Genomic DNA, 15,126 nt, shown 5'->3' with positions numbered 1-15,126 from the left:
CCTGAGAGAAGATGAGCCATCAGCAAAACAACACAACCATGAGACAGGAGCTAGGATGGGACAGAGCAGCGTACGTAGAGGGTCCCAGTGGCTTGGAGCCAGGAAGGCCTACGGCTCTCTCCACTCGGGATGACTCTGCCCATGGGAGAAGTATATGGGAATTTTATTTCATTCTGAGCAGATCAAGTATCATCCCATGATTCTGGGCTGTGTGGAATCCTGTTAGGGCTGATCGAAATCCCGAAGTCTCAGAGGCCATGCAGACCTTACTTGAATCAGAAGAGCTAAGTTGTTGTCCCTATGTTCATTCGACAAATATTTGTTGAGGGCCCACTCTATGTCAGACACAGCCCTCTGGGGAAACAGCAATGAAGAAACAGGTGGAATGGCTCTCCTTGTCGAGCTTACCATTTATGGGGGTGGGATGGGGGCATCAACAACAAAGAACCAAGTTTCTTACTTACCAAGTGTTGGGGAAATCCACAGAGATCCTCAGAGAGCAAGGCAAGAGGACAGAGAGTGCCATGCGTAGATGGAGGGGCTTCTGGTGTGAAAAGGTGGGTCAGGAGAGGCTTCACTGACTAGGTGACATTGGATGAAACGCTGAAGCAAGTTAATGAGCCTTCTGGCTGGCTTTCTGGGGAAGGCGCAGTCAAGCAAAGGATTGGCCAGGTAAAGGCCCTGAGGTGGGAGGTGGTCGGTGAGTTTGTAACCTCTATTGCTGGAGAGGGTGGGGGAGGGTGTTCTGCTCTGAGGCTGGAGACTGCACGTTCCTTGTTCTCTGAAAGTCTCCCGGATTCATCCTTGTTAACCTCAAAATGTCCCAGAAATTCTAAATTACATCTCCCAGAGTGCCTGCCTCTTGAACCTGAAAGCCATAGAACTCCCACCCCAGTATACCCTGATGTGGGATTTGGAAAATATGGTCCAATCCAGCCATCTTTACTGCTGCCCATTGGGACACTATGCCAGGCTATGAAGGACAATCACATATAACCCACTATGTCACCTCTGGTTCTGAATGTCTTTAGGGAAAACACACACATACATGCATGAGCTTGAGCTCTGGAAGAAGCAAGTGATTCAAAGGGAAAAACATTTTTTTTCCATGAGATGTTTAAGCTCACATTCTAAGATCAAAATCAAAACAGAAACAATGAGCAATTCATTTCAGGAATTCCCTAATGGCAGTTTCTCCCCCACTCACCCCCTGGTTACTGGGCTGCCTTGCAGTTCTGCAGTCATTATAAGAAACACACCTCACAGTGATGGTTAGTCACCCTGAATCAGCTCTTCCAGCCAGCAGCCCAGGGACTCTGAGCATGCTGCATTCCCTTCTCTCTCCCATCATCATCCCCGCCTCGGATCTCACGGATTCAGACACCATCCCTGTGCTGCTTTACCATCGGCAGGCCAGGGCTCCCCTCTGACCTCCAGCTAGTGCATATCCTGCTGCCCACCCTTCATCTCCCCTCCGCTCTCTGTAAGACATTTCAAACTTGACATGGCCCAAAGAGCCGCTGCCAGACATCCCCTTCTACCTATCCCTCCTTCCCTATCTTGGTCGATGGCAACTCTGTCCTTCCAATTACCAGACCAAAAACTTGAAATCATCCTTGACTCTTCTTTCTTTTACAACAGATATCAATTCATTAGCAGGTTCTATAGGATCATCCTTGAAATATGCCTGCTGGGGGATCCCTGGGTGGCTCAGTGGTTTAGCGCCTGCCTTTGGCCCGGGGCGTGATCCTGGAGTTCTGGGATCTAGTCCCACATTGGGTTCCCTGCCTGGAGCCTGCTTCTTTCTCTGCCTGTGTCTCTGCTTCTCTCTCTCTCTCTCTCTCTCTCATTCTCTCTCTCTCATAAATAAATAAATAAATAAATAAATAAATAAATAAATAAATAAATAAAATCTTTAAAAAAAAATATATGCCTGCTGACTGCTCCTCACCACCTCCAAGGAGGCCACTTTGGTCCACATCTTCACCATGTCTTGCTCCAACAGTGTCTGAGTTGGTCTCCCTGCTTCTGCCATTTGCTCCCCCAGTCTGATCCCGAAACAGCAGCCAGAGTGATACCATTCAAATCTAAGTCGATTGTGTCTGTCCTCTGCTCACAACCCTCCAAGGGTTCCCATCTCACTCAGAGGAAAGAGGAAAAGCCAAAATCCCTACAATACCCTCCTCCGAGGTTCTACATGATCCCTCCTCACCACTTACCCCCACCCCCACCCCATACCTCTCTCATCCTGTTCTTCATCACACTCTGCCCTCCTCACTCCATTCCTGCCACTTAGGTTCTCTGTTGCTCCTGGAAAGGCCGGCATATGCTCGCTGCAGGACTCTTGCATTTGCTATCCCCTCTGCCCCAAGTGCTCATCCCCATATCGCTGCCTGGTCCTCCTCCTTACACAGATGCTAACTCTTCTGTGAAACCTTTCCTCGCTACGCAGTGTCCCTCGTCAACTCCCATCACATGCTCCCCAGCTCTCCCCTGCTTCACTTTTCTCCTTAGCCCTTATCAAACCACCTGGCCCACTGCATTTTTAAATTAATTATCTGCCTGTCTCTCTAGCTAGAATGTCAACTCCTTGAGGCCCAAATTTTGGTGTTCTACTCATTGTTGGATTTCCAGCCCCAGCACAGTTTTGGCACATAGTAGGTGCTCATTAATATTTGTTGGTTGAATGAAGGAGGTTTCACAACTGAAGGAACATGCCCCTTCTCTCCTGATGGTTCCCCTTACTGGCCATGTACAGGAGGCATTAGAAGCTCTTGGGGGCAGGAGGGGCTTATAGGAGCATCTCCCCCCAGCTTCCCTGATTTTCAGAAGGATGAGGACCACGGTCCTCAAGAAGGAGGGAGACTTCAGCCTAACTTTCCAGATCACTTGTGGGAGGCTGAGGGTGCAAATAAACAGTTAGCTGTTTACATCTAGATAGATACAGATACAGCCCTTCTGAAATCAGGAAGGAATACTCTTTCCTGCCCCTGTGGGTGGGGAGAGAAGTCTTCCTATGAACGAGATTCAAATCTGAACTCCTGGGATGTTCCTGTTTGGGTTTGGTCTTGGCAGTGACGGTGTTTATTTTGCCCCGGAGCTGTGTTCCGTGGGATTGTGCAAAGCCTGGGAACAGTGAGGGCATTAGGACCAGGAGCGAGGCGCACGCTTGGCTCCGATGTGTCTGGCAGAGGGCTCTCAGCTGAGCGCAGAGCTATGTGTGAAAGGAGATCAGGCGCTGCCTGCCGGCTTCACATCTGTTGATCTGACCTGACTTGAAGCGTCCAAAGGAGGACGACTGTCAGCTCTGCTGGACCGAGGACCCACCAGCTCCCTCCAAGACATCGCATAGCAACCTGACCAATCATGCGAGGGGGGGAGATGAAACACGTGGGACTAGACACCTGAGCAGAATGGAATAATTTTTTTTCCCCAAGGAGATAAAAGGGGTAAAAGGGGCAAAACAATTCCATGTGAAGACCCTGTGAATGGGCTTTCAGGAGGCAATTAACAGGAGTCCACTCAGAGAGGAGCCAGGGTGGGACCTGGGTCCCGTGGCTTTCTGATTGTAAGTGGAAGTCACTCTTACACAGATGTCAGATGGGGGGGAAAGGAGCAGGTTAAGTGACCAGCAAAAAACTTCCAGGTGGAACTAGGAAGCCAGGTTCTCCTGCAAGCCTGAAGGAACCTGGAGCGGGAGGAGGCAGCGAACTCGAATATGACCTGTTGCATTTGGCAAGTTCCAGCAACATGCTCCTAAGGAAGCGATGCAGGCATGGATCGTGCAGACTGCAGTTCCTGCTGCTCTTGCTGATGCTGGGGTGCGCGCTGCTGATGGTGGCCATGCTGCACCCTCCGCCGCACGCCCCGCACCCTGCGGCCACAGCCCGGGCCGCCCAGCGCAGCCCGGATGCTGGGTATCGCCTGGACTTCGGGGAATCCCAGGAATGGGTGCTGGAGGCCGAGGACGAGGGCCAAGAGTATGGCCCCCTGGAGGGCCTGCCCCCCTTTATCTCGCTGCGGGAGGATCAGCTCCTGGTGGCAGTGGCCTCGCCCAGGGCCAGAAGGAACAAGACCCAGGGCAGGAGAGGTGGGACCTACCGGCTCATCAAACAGCCGAGCAGAAGGCAGGATGAAGAGGCTCCAGGGAAGGACTGGGCAGCCGAGGAGGAGGAGGATGGGGAGGTAGCTGAAGATGAGCTGACCCCGCTCAGCCTGGAGGAGGCGCTCAGTGCCCGCATCCCCCTGCAGAGGGCGCTGCCCGAGGTACGGCATCCACTGTAAGTAAGGCCCTGGCTTCCCTTCCCCAGATCCCCAGGCCCGTTATCTGCGGAGGACTCAGGGATGCCAACTTTCTCCACTCTGCCTCCACCGTCCTTAGGGCAGCAATTCCCAACGTGTGGTCCCTGGACTAGTGGCAGAAGCATCACCTGGGGACTTGTTAGAAATGCAGAGTCTCAGACCACATTCCAGAACCACTGAGTGAGAAAGTCTGGGTTAGTCCAGTGATTTAACCAGGTGCGAAAAGGAGGGCCCCTTACTTGCTCTTGGCTTCCCCATCCTGGTTCTAATCCTGTCTCAGGATTATCAGGTCAAACAGCCTTATCCATACAACACATAGTGAGCCTGGGTAGACATTCTCCAACCTACCTTCTAGCTCCAACACGCTGCCTCTGATACTTTTGATATTATGATTGTTGTTATTGTTTGCTTTCATTTTGGGCCAAAAGAGCAATTGAAACTAACATTTATGTGACTCCTACCATGTGCCTAGTTTTAATCTAAGAGCTGTTCATATATTAGTCCTTACAACTCTGTAAGATGAGTGTGAGTATCACCATCAGGCTTATTTTATAGGTATGAAAACAAGGCACAGAGAAGTCAAGTAAGTTGTCCAGTCACACAGCTAGCAGCTACCAACGCAGGGTTTTGAATCCAAGAAGTTCCAGTCTCCTTGGACTGCCACTCCATGCTGCCCTCCTTAGTCTACTAGAGTAAGAGCACAGTCCCAGTGCCCAGGGGTTAGAATGCTGTGCAGATGCAGCCTAGCCTGGGAGTGTGGTCCCACCACAGAAGGCAAGCTGGGAAGTGTGACAATATGCAGGCCGGACCCAGGGAGATGCAGAGCTTGCCTTGTACATCCCCTGTCCTCCCCCACCATCACCATGGCTGGCTGCAGAGGAGGGCTCTGGTCCAGCATCCAGGGCCAAGGCAGCTGGTTAGTTCGGGGAAGTCCCATCTCTATAAGCCACTGCTCTTCCTAGAGCCCAGAGAGTTTCCCTGCGATCAAACACATGTTTTGAACTTCTAGGTGAATGGATCCATGTAGAGCTGCAGTCAAGAGCAAAACCATGTACTCCTCTGATCCCTGGTGTTCCTGTTGGTCTCACTGTTGGGCACTCACCCTCAGGGTAATGCAAATGCAGGTCTGCCCCTGAGAGTGGCTCCTTAGATTGTATTACGGGTGTGGGGGGGTGCTCACTCATTTTACCCATCCCAACCCTGCTGCTCCAACTTCAGGTCTTGGCTAAAAAGCTCTTTTTGGGGTTCCTGGGGGAGCTTAGTCAGTTAAGCATCTGTCTTTGGCTCAGGTCATTTTCTCAGAGTCCTGGGATCAAGCCCCACACTGGGCTCTTTTCAGGAAATTTCCAGGCCCAGCCAGGTCCACGCCAGTGCAATTTTGTGCTCTCAGAAGTTTTAAATATACTACAACCAAAGCTAAATGGTTACTAATGTTTGTTCAATGCTCAGGTCTCTTCCATGCAGATGGTAAAGACATGATGGCTTAATGAAGAATATATTGTTTTCAGATTCTTTGGATACATTTTTTCTTTGGCTTAGAATAAGAATGAATGTCTTCCTTTTGCCAGTAATCATAAACAATAACAACAATCATTGCTGGCAATGAAACATCAAACAGGAGGGTCTCTGGCTATCTACAGGTGTGTGTTTGTGTGTGTGTCTGCCTTATGCAACTGTGCTGTGCATATGCATATCTGTGTGTGCATTGTATGTGTGTGTTTGTACATGTGTATGTTGTGTATGCATTGTGTTGTGTGTGCATTAGAGTTATGTGTTGTGTGCAGTACATGTATGTAGTACATTATGTGGTGCCTGTGTGCCTAGTGACTGCATGTGTTGTGGTGTGATGTGCATAGGTATGAGTTATATGGTGTGTAGTCACATATGCTTGTGTGTTGTGGATGTGTTCATGTTCTCACATGTATGTGCACGTTAATGTATGAAGTGGCACATGTGGTACTTGTATGACCATGCATGTTTTACACATGGTGTGATATGCATTGTGCATGTGTGTGTTGTAATTGGGGTTTTGTTTTGTTTGTGTTTCTGTGGTATACTAGTGCATGATACTGTGTTGTGACTGTGTTACGTGTGCATGATGTGCTTGTATGAGTGTGGGTTACATGTGTTGCACATGTGTGGTAAAAACTTATTATTTGAGTTGTATATGTGTATGTGTGCTATGTATGCTATCCATGCAGTGTGAAGTGCATGAGTGTTTGTGTGCATGTGGTACAAGTATGGGTGAATTTTGCAGCATGTGTGTTGTGTGCCTGTAGGTAGTATATGTGCGTATTGTGTATGCTGTGCATGTGGTGGTGTGAGTTTACACATGTGGTATTTTACATGTTTGTGGGTACATGTGTGCACACGCATTTGGTGTGTGTTGCATGTGTGCATTGAGTGTGTTGTGTGTATATTATAAATGTGTTGGGCAAGTTGTGCACATGTGTGTACAAGTGTGTTACAGTTTATGCCTGTGGTGTGAAGTGCAGGGGTGTGTGTTGTGCACGTGTGGTGTGAATGTGGGTACATTTTGTGTCATGTGTACAATATGCACTGATATGTGTGTATGTGTGTGCACCGCTTCAGTGGTTGCCTCTTCAAGCCAGGGTAACCAACTTGTCTCAGTTTGTCTGGGACTTTCCTGGCTGAGAAACCCCTCAGTCCCAGGCAAACAGGGACAGTTGGCCTCCCTGTGCCCAGCCTGCCCTGGTCATCACAGGCCGGCTGTCGGCTCTGTGTAGAGGTATGTGGCACCCTCTGCTGGCCCCAGCCACTCCATGCAGCCTGTGCGGCTGGGGCCTGGGCCCCCAGCCTCTTGGCTCCCCTCTGCAGTCCAGGTGCCGGTGTCTCCCCTTGGGGCCCCTCTCAGGACACACAAGGGGTTATCTGCAAAAGTGAGGCAATAACCCCCTACTCTCCCTCCAGGTTGACGCGACTTTGCTTCCCTCACCACTTTAAAACTAGGCCCAAATACAGCTCATAAAAGAACAGCTATGTGTGAAGAATACAGCTGTATGCACTGCTTTCCCACTAGGGCTAGGAGAATTCTGGAAATCCCAGTACCTCTGTCTTCAGCTGTAGTGTGCCAAGCACCTCCCATCCCAGGGTGTCCTACCTAACCAAGCCTGTCCTAACCCAGACAAGTCCTGTTGGCCCCAATTCATGCATCAAAATCTCCAAACCAACTCTGGCCTTTGCTTATCACCCCCACCCGTACCCCCCAGGCCATAGGTTTTCTCTAAGGACCTCTAGGAAGGTCATTTTGAAAAGAGGCATGCAAGGAAATCAGTAATGATGGAAAACCAAAATAGAAAAAAAAAATCAGTGCAAACAATCAAAAGGCAGGCCCTGGAAATAAAGGCCAAATTATAGTGAACATTCATCTGAGCACTTACTATGTGCTAGGGCCCCTGCTAAGTGGTTTTCATTCATTTAATCTTCATAATGAACCCATAAGCTAGATCCTATTATCGTTCCCATTTTATGGATATGAAAACTGAGGCACAGAAAGGTGAAGGGACTGAGGCCAGGTTACCTGACCAGGTGTGTCTGGCACCAAAGTCATGTTCTTAACTACCTGGGTAGGTCACTTGGGCTGAAAGCATTTCAAGTTTTTTCAAGTTTTTCAAGTTTTTCCACCTACAAATTTAGGGAGAACTCCCATGGGTCCACAGGAAGACACGGAGGAGGACATTTGTCACAGTGTCCTTGGGCATACTAAGGAGTGGGAAGCCACGGGAGCACGTCATCAGAGGGCGCTAGGGGAGCTGGGTGCAGCCCCAGAGGTACTTTGTGGGAGGTAGAGGCCACAGACTGGGCGCACAACAGTGATCGAGGGAGGCCTTTAAGCACCACGCGGAGTGTAGCAAGATGCAGAAAAGAGGTCCGTAGCATGACATCCCTGGGAAAAGTGAGCTCCATGCACACTAACCAGTGCATTCTTTATAAGAACACATGAAGCCCCATAGACTGGCCATGCTATGGGGAGGGCAGGATCCTGGGGACACGGGTGGGACCAGAAGTGAATGAATACATAGATGAAATAAAGAGCCCCAGTCTGAAGATTAGGGTTGACTCAGTCCCTCAAAGCTGCCGTCCACGAGGGGGTTGGGGAAGAATGGGTCTTGCCCCACTCAGCCCTGTGTGGCATGACGGCTTTCAAGGCTCTTCTAGGCCTAGCTTTCCTTTGATCGTCCTGGCATCCAGCATGGGGCCACTGATTGCCAGGATCAGAGGCTTCTGACTGAGCCTGGTCCAGGCAGTGGCCCTCGAACCTGAGTTCACATGGGATCACCTAGAGGGCTTACAAAAATGCAGATTCCTGGGCTCCCCCCCTACAGTGCCTGACTCAGTAGGTCAAGGGTAAGGCCCAGGAATTTGGTTTCTACAAATTTCCTGGGTGATGCTCATGCTGCTGATCTGAGGACACCCTCTATACCTAACAGGCTAGACAGAGCTGCACTTCTTGAATTTTAAAATATGTGTAAACCCCCCTCCCCGCCCCCACTCCGGGGATCTTGTTAAAATGCACAGTCTAATGTAGTAGGCCAGGGGTTCAGCCCCAGATGCTACACTTGCATCAAGCTCCCAGCTGGTACTGGTGCTGCTCGTCCACAGACCACATTTTTGAGCAGCAAGGGGCTATATCACTGGTTCACCCAAGTATGTACTTGTCAGATTCCCCAGTACTGCTTTTTTTAAAATGTAGATTTCAAGCGTCTTTGCTGGAGACTCTCCATAGTTCGGAGTTGGAGGGCAGTGATCTGATTTTTAAAAGTTAGTTTGGGGAACTGCTGATATAGACAGCGAGTGAAGAGGGAGTAGAGTTCTGGAAGATTCCATGGAGGAGGTAGTCCTGGGATTGGAAAATAGAAAAGAGAGGCAGAGAAGAACACAGTCCCCTTTCACGACCCAGAGTTTTGTACTTAAATATAAATGTCAGCTCCATACCTGGCTTTGCACTACCTACTTGCGTCAATTTATAACTCGTGTTCTATTTTGGTCCATGTTTCCCTGGTTTATATCCCCACAACTGTGACTAACTCATATACCCAAAGAACAGCGGACCTGGGGCTGAATCCCAGCCCCAGCTCTTACTGGGGGACCCTGGGGGACCACTCAATTTCTGTATGCCTCAGTTTCCTCTAAAATGTAGCTAAAATAACAGCCTTGAGTGGGGTTGAATGAGATAGAATGTGTGATGACTTCCCCTCTCTGTATTCAAGTCCAAACAGAGGTTGTCCTTATCATATTCTTGAGCATAGGGCCTAGGAGTGAAATGAGAAATGGAGAAAAGTCAGAGTAGGCAGCTGTGGACATCACGTCACTGTCCTATCTCTGATCAAAGAGTTATTTTCTACCCCCACGGGCTGTGAAATCATCACAAACTCTGTGGCACATTGGAATTACCTGATAAGTGTTAAAAACTACTCATACTGGGGCCCTACTCCCAGAGATTCCTATTTAGCTGGCCCTGGGAGGGCCTGGGCCTCCCCAGGTGGTTGTGATGCACAGCCAGGGCTGAGAACTGGGGCTTCGAGGCACCAGGTGGGCAGTGGCATTTCACAGCAGGTGGAGAGACACAGGAAGGGTTTCTCTCCTTTGTTCCCTCCCTCCTGTCCAGAGGCCACTTTGGCAGCAGATTTGTTGTCAACATAGGGCGCCTGGGTGGCTCAGTGGCTGAGCATCTGCCTTTGGCTCAGGTTGGGATCCTGGGATCCTGGGATCCTGGGATCAAGTCCTGCATTGGGCTCCCTGCAGGGAGCCTACTTCTCCTTCTGCCTATGTCTCTGCCTCTCTGTGTCTCTCATGAATAAATAGTCTTTAAAAATACAAAAAGATTTGTTGTCAAGGAGAGGGTTGTGTCTAGTGTACCTTCCTGTCTGGTCAGTTCCCGGCAGGCAGGGAGCCACCCCAGGCTGACTCCCTACCCCTTTGTTGGCTCTGACACCTGGGCTGCAAAAGGCAGAGAAGACAGCTGGCAGGCAGGCATCAATAAATCTGAGCAAGTGGCCACGGCCCTGGGACAGGGGCAGGGAGGGGAGGGCAAGAAGCAGCAGGCTGGGGCAGACAGCTAGTGCTGGGACTCAGCTTATCCACCCTCCCAACCAGGAAGGGAGGGAAGACAACCCAGTGTGGACAGTCGGAGTGCTGGCTCCGAGCCCTGGCCAGCCGAGTCACAAAGCTAATACACACGTTCCAAGCTTTCACTCCTCAAGCCTAGCGCTGCCATGGCTGGGAGAGCTGCCCCCCACCCCGCACGCCTCCTGGATCTCCACCCTGGATCTGTCACCCCTCAGTGGGCTTGTGGTATAGACAAGCTGACTATAACTCTCTGAGATCAAATGTACTCCTGGTAGTCAATGCAGCAGAGTCTTTGTGCTTCAGGTGAGGCTTGGGGATCAGATCAGAGGTGGTTAACTCCCGTCTTATCTTTTTTAATCCTTAGGAAAACTGGTAATTCCACTGAAAGTCTAGTCCTCAGACCTGCAGCATCAAAAATGCAGAACTTCAGGCCCCACTCAAACCTACTAAATAGATGAAAATCTCTATTTTTTAACAAGATCCTTAGCTGATTTACATTCATGTCAGAGTTTCAGGAACTCTGATGAGGCCAATGGTTCACAGCCCTGCCTGCACATTAGAATCAACTGGAGAGTTTTATAAATCATCACGCCTATCTAGGCTCCACCTCAGATCAACCAATTAAATACAATTCACTGGGAATCTCCTAAGTGACTCGAATGTGCAGCTTCCCTTTGGGGTACAAAGGAGCAGAGACACGGTGAGTGAGGTGTAGGGACAATCTGTGGAGGAGGGCAGGGGGCTGCGGGAGGAGGAAAAGAAAGAGGCTCCCAAGCCATATTACCTCTCGGCCTGGGCCTTCCCAACACCCTCCAGGGGCTGCTGTCCCCAGAGCCTGCTCATGTTGCCCTCACAGCCACTTACCTGCCAATGTCTTGCCACTAGAAACCACTGCCTTCTACCTAAGCTCTGGTCCAGAGGTCAGCAGCATCTAGATCCTGAAGTGCAGAATCGCAGGCCCCACCGGACCTCCTAGATCCAAATCTTCATTGGCAGAGATGCCCCAGGGCGGGCAGGTGGATCAGGTATATGTTAACATCCAAGAGGCACTGGGCAGCCTTTTGGCTTCTGCTGCCTCATCTTCATTGGCAGAGATGCCCCAGGGCGGGCAGGTGGATCAGGTATATGTTAACATCCGAGAGGCACTGGGCAGCCTTTTGGCTTCTGCTGCCTCATCTTTGGATTCCTGCCCGTTCTATGACCTGCTACCAACTGCTGACCCTCTCTCTATGTCTGAATATCAAACTCCTTGATATAGAGGAGCAAGAAAGTTCACCTGGTCACCATTTGGGGGAGGCTATGCCTTTAGGGGGACTACTGTCCCAGGGTGTCTCAGAGGCTGTGGTCAGGGTTCAGGCCAGTGACTCCCTGGCAGTGCCCATCTTTACTCCAGGGCTGGGGAGCCAGGATCAGAGCAAAGCCACAGCTGCTTGGAGTCCCTGAGAAGAAGGTTGTGAGGCTTCTGAGGACCCCATGAAGAGAAGGGGACTGTGCGGTCCTTGTGTGACTTCTCTCCAACTCTGGGGAATGATAGGCTGGCAGCGTTAGCCTCAGCTATAGGCTCCAGCCCGTCCCATCCTTCTCTCTCATTTGTAGGAATGTTGTCCATCCCTCAAAGGATCATCCTCAGGCTGTGTCCCAGCCCTTCTATCTCCAGGCCTGGCCTAGAATTAGTATTCCTGAGATGAGCCCTACCAATTACAGACAAAATACACTGAGCCCTGGGATTTTCACAGAATGTGACTGACTCTATGTATTACCCTCCTGTTTATACAACCAGTCTGTATACTCCTTGTGAGCAAGACCAATGTCTACCTTCATTCATTGAACAAATATTTATTTAGCAACTATGAAAGGTGAGAAGGTGAGCAAGACCCAGCCCCAAACCCAAGGAGCTTGGGGTGCATGTGGGATGCAGATAAGCAACCAGGTTGTTACATTGGTGGGCTCAAGGCAGCAGTATGGAAACTCATCTGAGTTGGGGACCCCTGCCTATTTGGTGGAGGCTGGAGGTCAGTAACCCCCAAACAGAAAACCCAGCAGAAACCTTTCTGCCCTAGCCAGGTGAGGAAATTGGAGGGTGGGGGGCAGTGTTTGTGCCAAAGCCAGGCCATCTGGTGCAAAGCTGTGACTCATCCTTTTCAGAATCATCACCCAAATGCGTTTTCTGAGTTCACAGGGGATCCTGGAGCTGCATGCAGAGAGGGCAAACACAGACCTTGGACTCCTCTGATCTTGGACTGTGAAGCTATGAAGCTAACATTTATTCAGCCGCCCTCTTGGGCCAGGATGATCCCTTTAATCCAAGCAGCACCCCTGGGTAATAGAAACCTATCAGCATCCCTGTGTTGGCTAATTAGGATATGTAAATAGAGTCAGGATTCAAAGCTGAGTTGATTTGATTCCAAAGCCCTCGGTCTTCCTTCCCTGTTGCTGGCACTCAGAAGATGGACAAATGAGGTCAGGGTGAGCTTTTGGATGTATAACTGAGAGAGTAAGATATCCACCAGCGACATGGTTGAAAGACAAAGAAAGTAACCCCATTAGTAAATAATAAGAACATGCATTTCTTCATGGAACCTCTTCACAACTACCTGTCACATTTGGGTACCACCTTGCAATGTCCAAAAGCTATCCCTGTGCACCGCCTCACTGATTGCCCCAGCAAAACCATGGCAGAGACACAGCAGGGAGAATGTGCATCCCCACTTGACAAAGAATGTGAGATGTGGAGAGGCTAAATGACTTGCCCATGGCCCCTTGCAAGGCTCTCTCTTGCCCAGGGAGAGAGTTTGTTTACCTACCAACCTTATTCCCTCAAGGATTTAAAAATACATCATAAAAATAGAAAAATTGCTATGAATATAATGTTAATCAAGATAAGGGGAAATAAAATTGGAATATCTTCCCTTCAGTTCCTGGTATACCCAATCTCCTTTTCTCCTCCAGGCCTGAGCAGGGGCTGTGACATCTGCCAGTAAGGAACACTGTTCCCCACCCACACACCTTCCTTCAGCTGCATCCAGGCCACCCTTCAGGTGTTGGTTTTCACATCACTGCCCAAGTCCTGAGTGTCTCCTTGGCGCACTTGCTACAGCTGTTAGATAAGTATTTGGTTATCAGCTTAAGAGGCTATAAACTCCATGACATCAGAGACTATCTTAGTTTGGGTTCTTCCAAAGCAAACCCTGAGAGGAGAATTCGTTTTGGAAACGATGCCAGGGAGCCCTGTTTGGGGACTAGGACCATGGAGCAGAAAATAGAAGGCCATGAAAGGTCAGTTATTTCTGTGGGCAGCCAGGGCTCAGCCTGCTGGGAACCTGCGAGGCGCTACGAAACACACATCTCTATGTGTCCAACCTCCTCAGGGTCAGGGTTGCTGGGTATTAATACCTCTGCCCCCACCCCTTCTTTTAAGATTTTATTTATTTATTCATGAGAGACACACACAGAGAGAGGAAGAGACATAGGCAAAGGGAGAAGCAAGCACCCTGTGGGGAGCCTGATGTGAGACTTCATCCTAGGACCCCGGGATCACACCCTGAGCAAAACGCAGATACTCAACCACTGAGCCACCCAGGTGCCCACCTCAGCACTTTTAGTCACTGGTTGAGGGCAGCTCTCAGGAGAGGGTGGGAGGTCGATTCTCCAGCTCTTTAGGCCAACAAAGGAGAGAGCATCTCCAGTAGGCAGAGAAAGCCCTTAGGCAATTGGAAGGCAGGCTGCTGTACTGCTATGGCTCAAGGAGGTGTGGGCAGGGCACCATAGGTTCTGCTTCAAGGATCATACCTGCTTAATTCATCTTTCGCAGGTGTCAGGTTATCATTAAATATCTGTTAGATGACTGGATAGGAAGAGGGAAAGTCAAGATCGAAGAGAAAATGAGATCGAAGGTAGGCAATCCATGGAACCTTCTCAATGACAAAATATCCTATTCCTTACTCTGAGCTTCCTGGCAACCAAACTGAAGAAGAGTCAGACTGCCCAATCAGGTATCTGCTATGTAACTTAAAACAAGTCATTTAAGCTCTCTGGGCTCTAGTTTCCTCATCTCTAAAATGGGATTGTGTATTCATTATCTAGCACTACATACACACCACCTCAAAATTTAATGGCTTAAAAAAACAGATAAATTGAGCTTCATGAAAATAAAAACTTTTGTGCTTTAAGAAAGTGAAAGACAACCCAAGAATGAGAAAATATTTGCAAATCTAATAAGGAGTTTGTATCAGAATAGATCAAGAACCCTTCCAAACCAACCCAACCAAAAGACACCCAATTTAAAAATAGGCAAAGATTCGAATAGACATTGCTCCAAAGAATACATAGAAATAGCCAAAAAGCACATGCAAAGATGTTCAAACCATTAGCCAGTAAGGAAAAACACAAATCAAAAACCACAATGAGATTCCATTTTACCACCCACTGGCTAAAATAAAGACAATCAAAGATGCTGACAAGGATGTGAAGACACTGAAACCCTCACATGTTGCTGGTGGGATTGCAAAATGATACAGCTGCTTTGGAAAACAGTTTGGCAGCCCCTCAAAATGTTAAACAGTTACCACATAACTCAGCAATGCCAATCCTAGGTATACACCCATGAGAATTGAAAACATATTTCCTATGTTCTAAAAACTTGTTTTATAAGTTCATGAAAACATGTGCATGAATGTTCATAGCAGCATTACTCAAAACAACCCAAAACAGAAACATTAACTGTCCATCAACTGG

General features: G+C 49.2%; 1 protein-coding gene and 1 long non-coding RNA gene across 6 annotated transcripts in view; both read left to right on the top strand.

The window, feature by feature from the left end:
- Window positions 1-3,054: 3,054 nt before the first annotated feature.
- GALNT15 (polypeptide N-acetylgalactosaminyltransferase 15) overlaps window positions 3,055-15,126 on the top strand; it is a 48,506-nt gene continuing 36,434 nt past the window's right edge. The window contains exons 1-2 of one of the 5 annotated variants that reach the window (XM_038570772.1): window positions 4,249-4,280; window positions 5,312-5,411. Coding sequence is in view for 2 of the 5 variants with exons in the window: in XM_038570767.1 (XP_038426695.1) it covers window positions 3,751-4,280 (530 nt within the window). In the remaining 3 variants the exon portion in view is untranslated. Of the gene's footprint in view, window positions 4,281-5,311; window positions 5,412-15,126 lie in introns of all 5 variants that reach the window. The other 4 variants (XM_038570773.1, XR_005377001.1, XM_038570767.1 and 1 more) reach the window with 4 other exon arrangements.
- Window positions 11,114-13,316, top strand: LOC119865381. The gene is made up of 2 exons (XR_005377002.1): window positions 11,114-11,417; window positions 12,572-13,316. It is a non-coding gene; the product is annotated as an uncharacterized LOC119865381 (long non-coding RNA).

The sequence above is a fragment of the Canis lupus genome, chromosome 23 (genome assembly GCF_011100685.1).
Source record: "Canis lupus familiaris isolate Mischka breed German Shepherd chromosome 23, alternate assembly UU_Cfam_GSD_1.0, whole genome shotgun sequence".
Lineage (NCBI taxonomy): Eukaryota > Metazoa > Chordata > Mammalia > Carnivora > Canidae > Canis > Canis lupus.
Note: the sequence above shows the minus strand (reverse complement) of the source record. Positions and strands in the feature narration are given on the sequence as shown.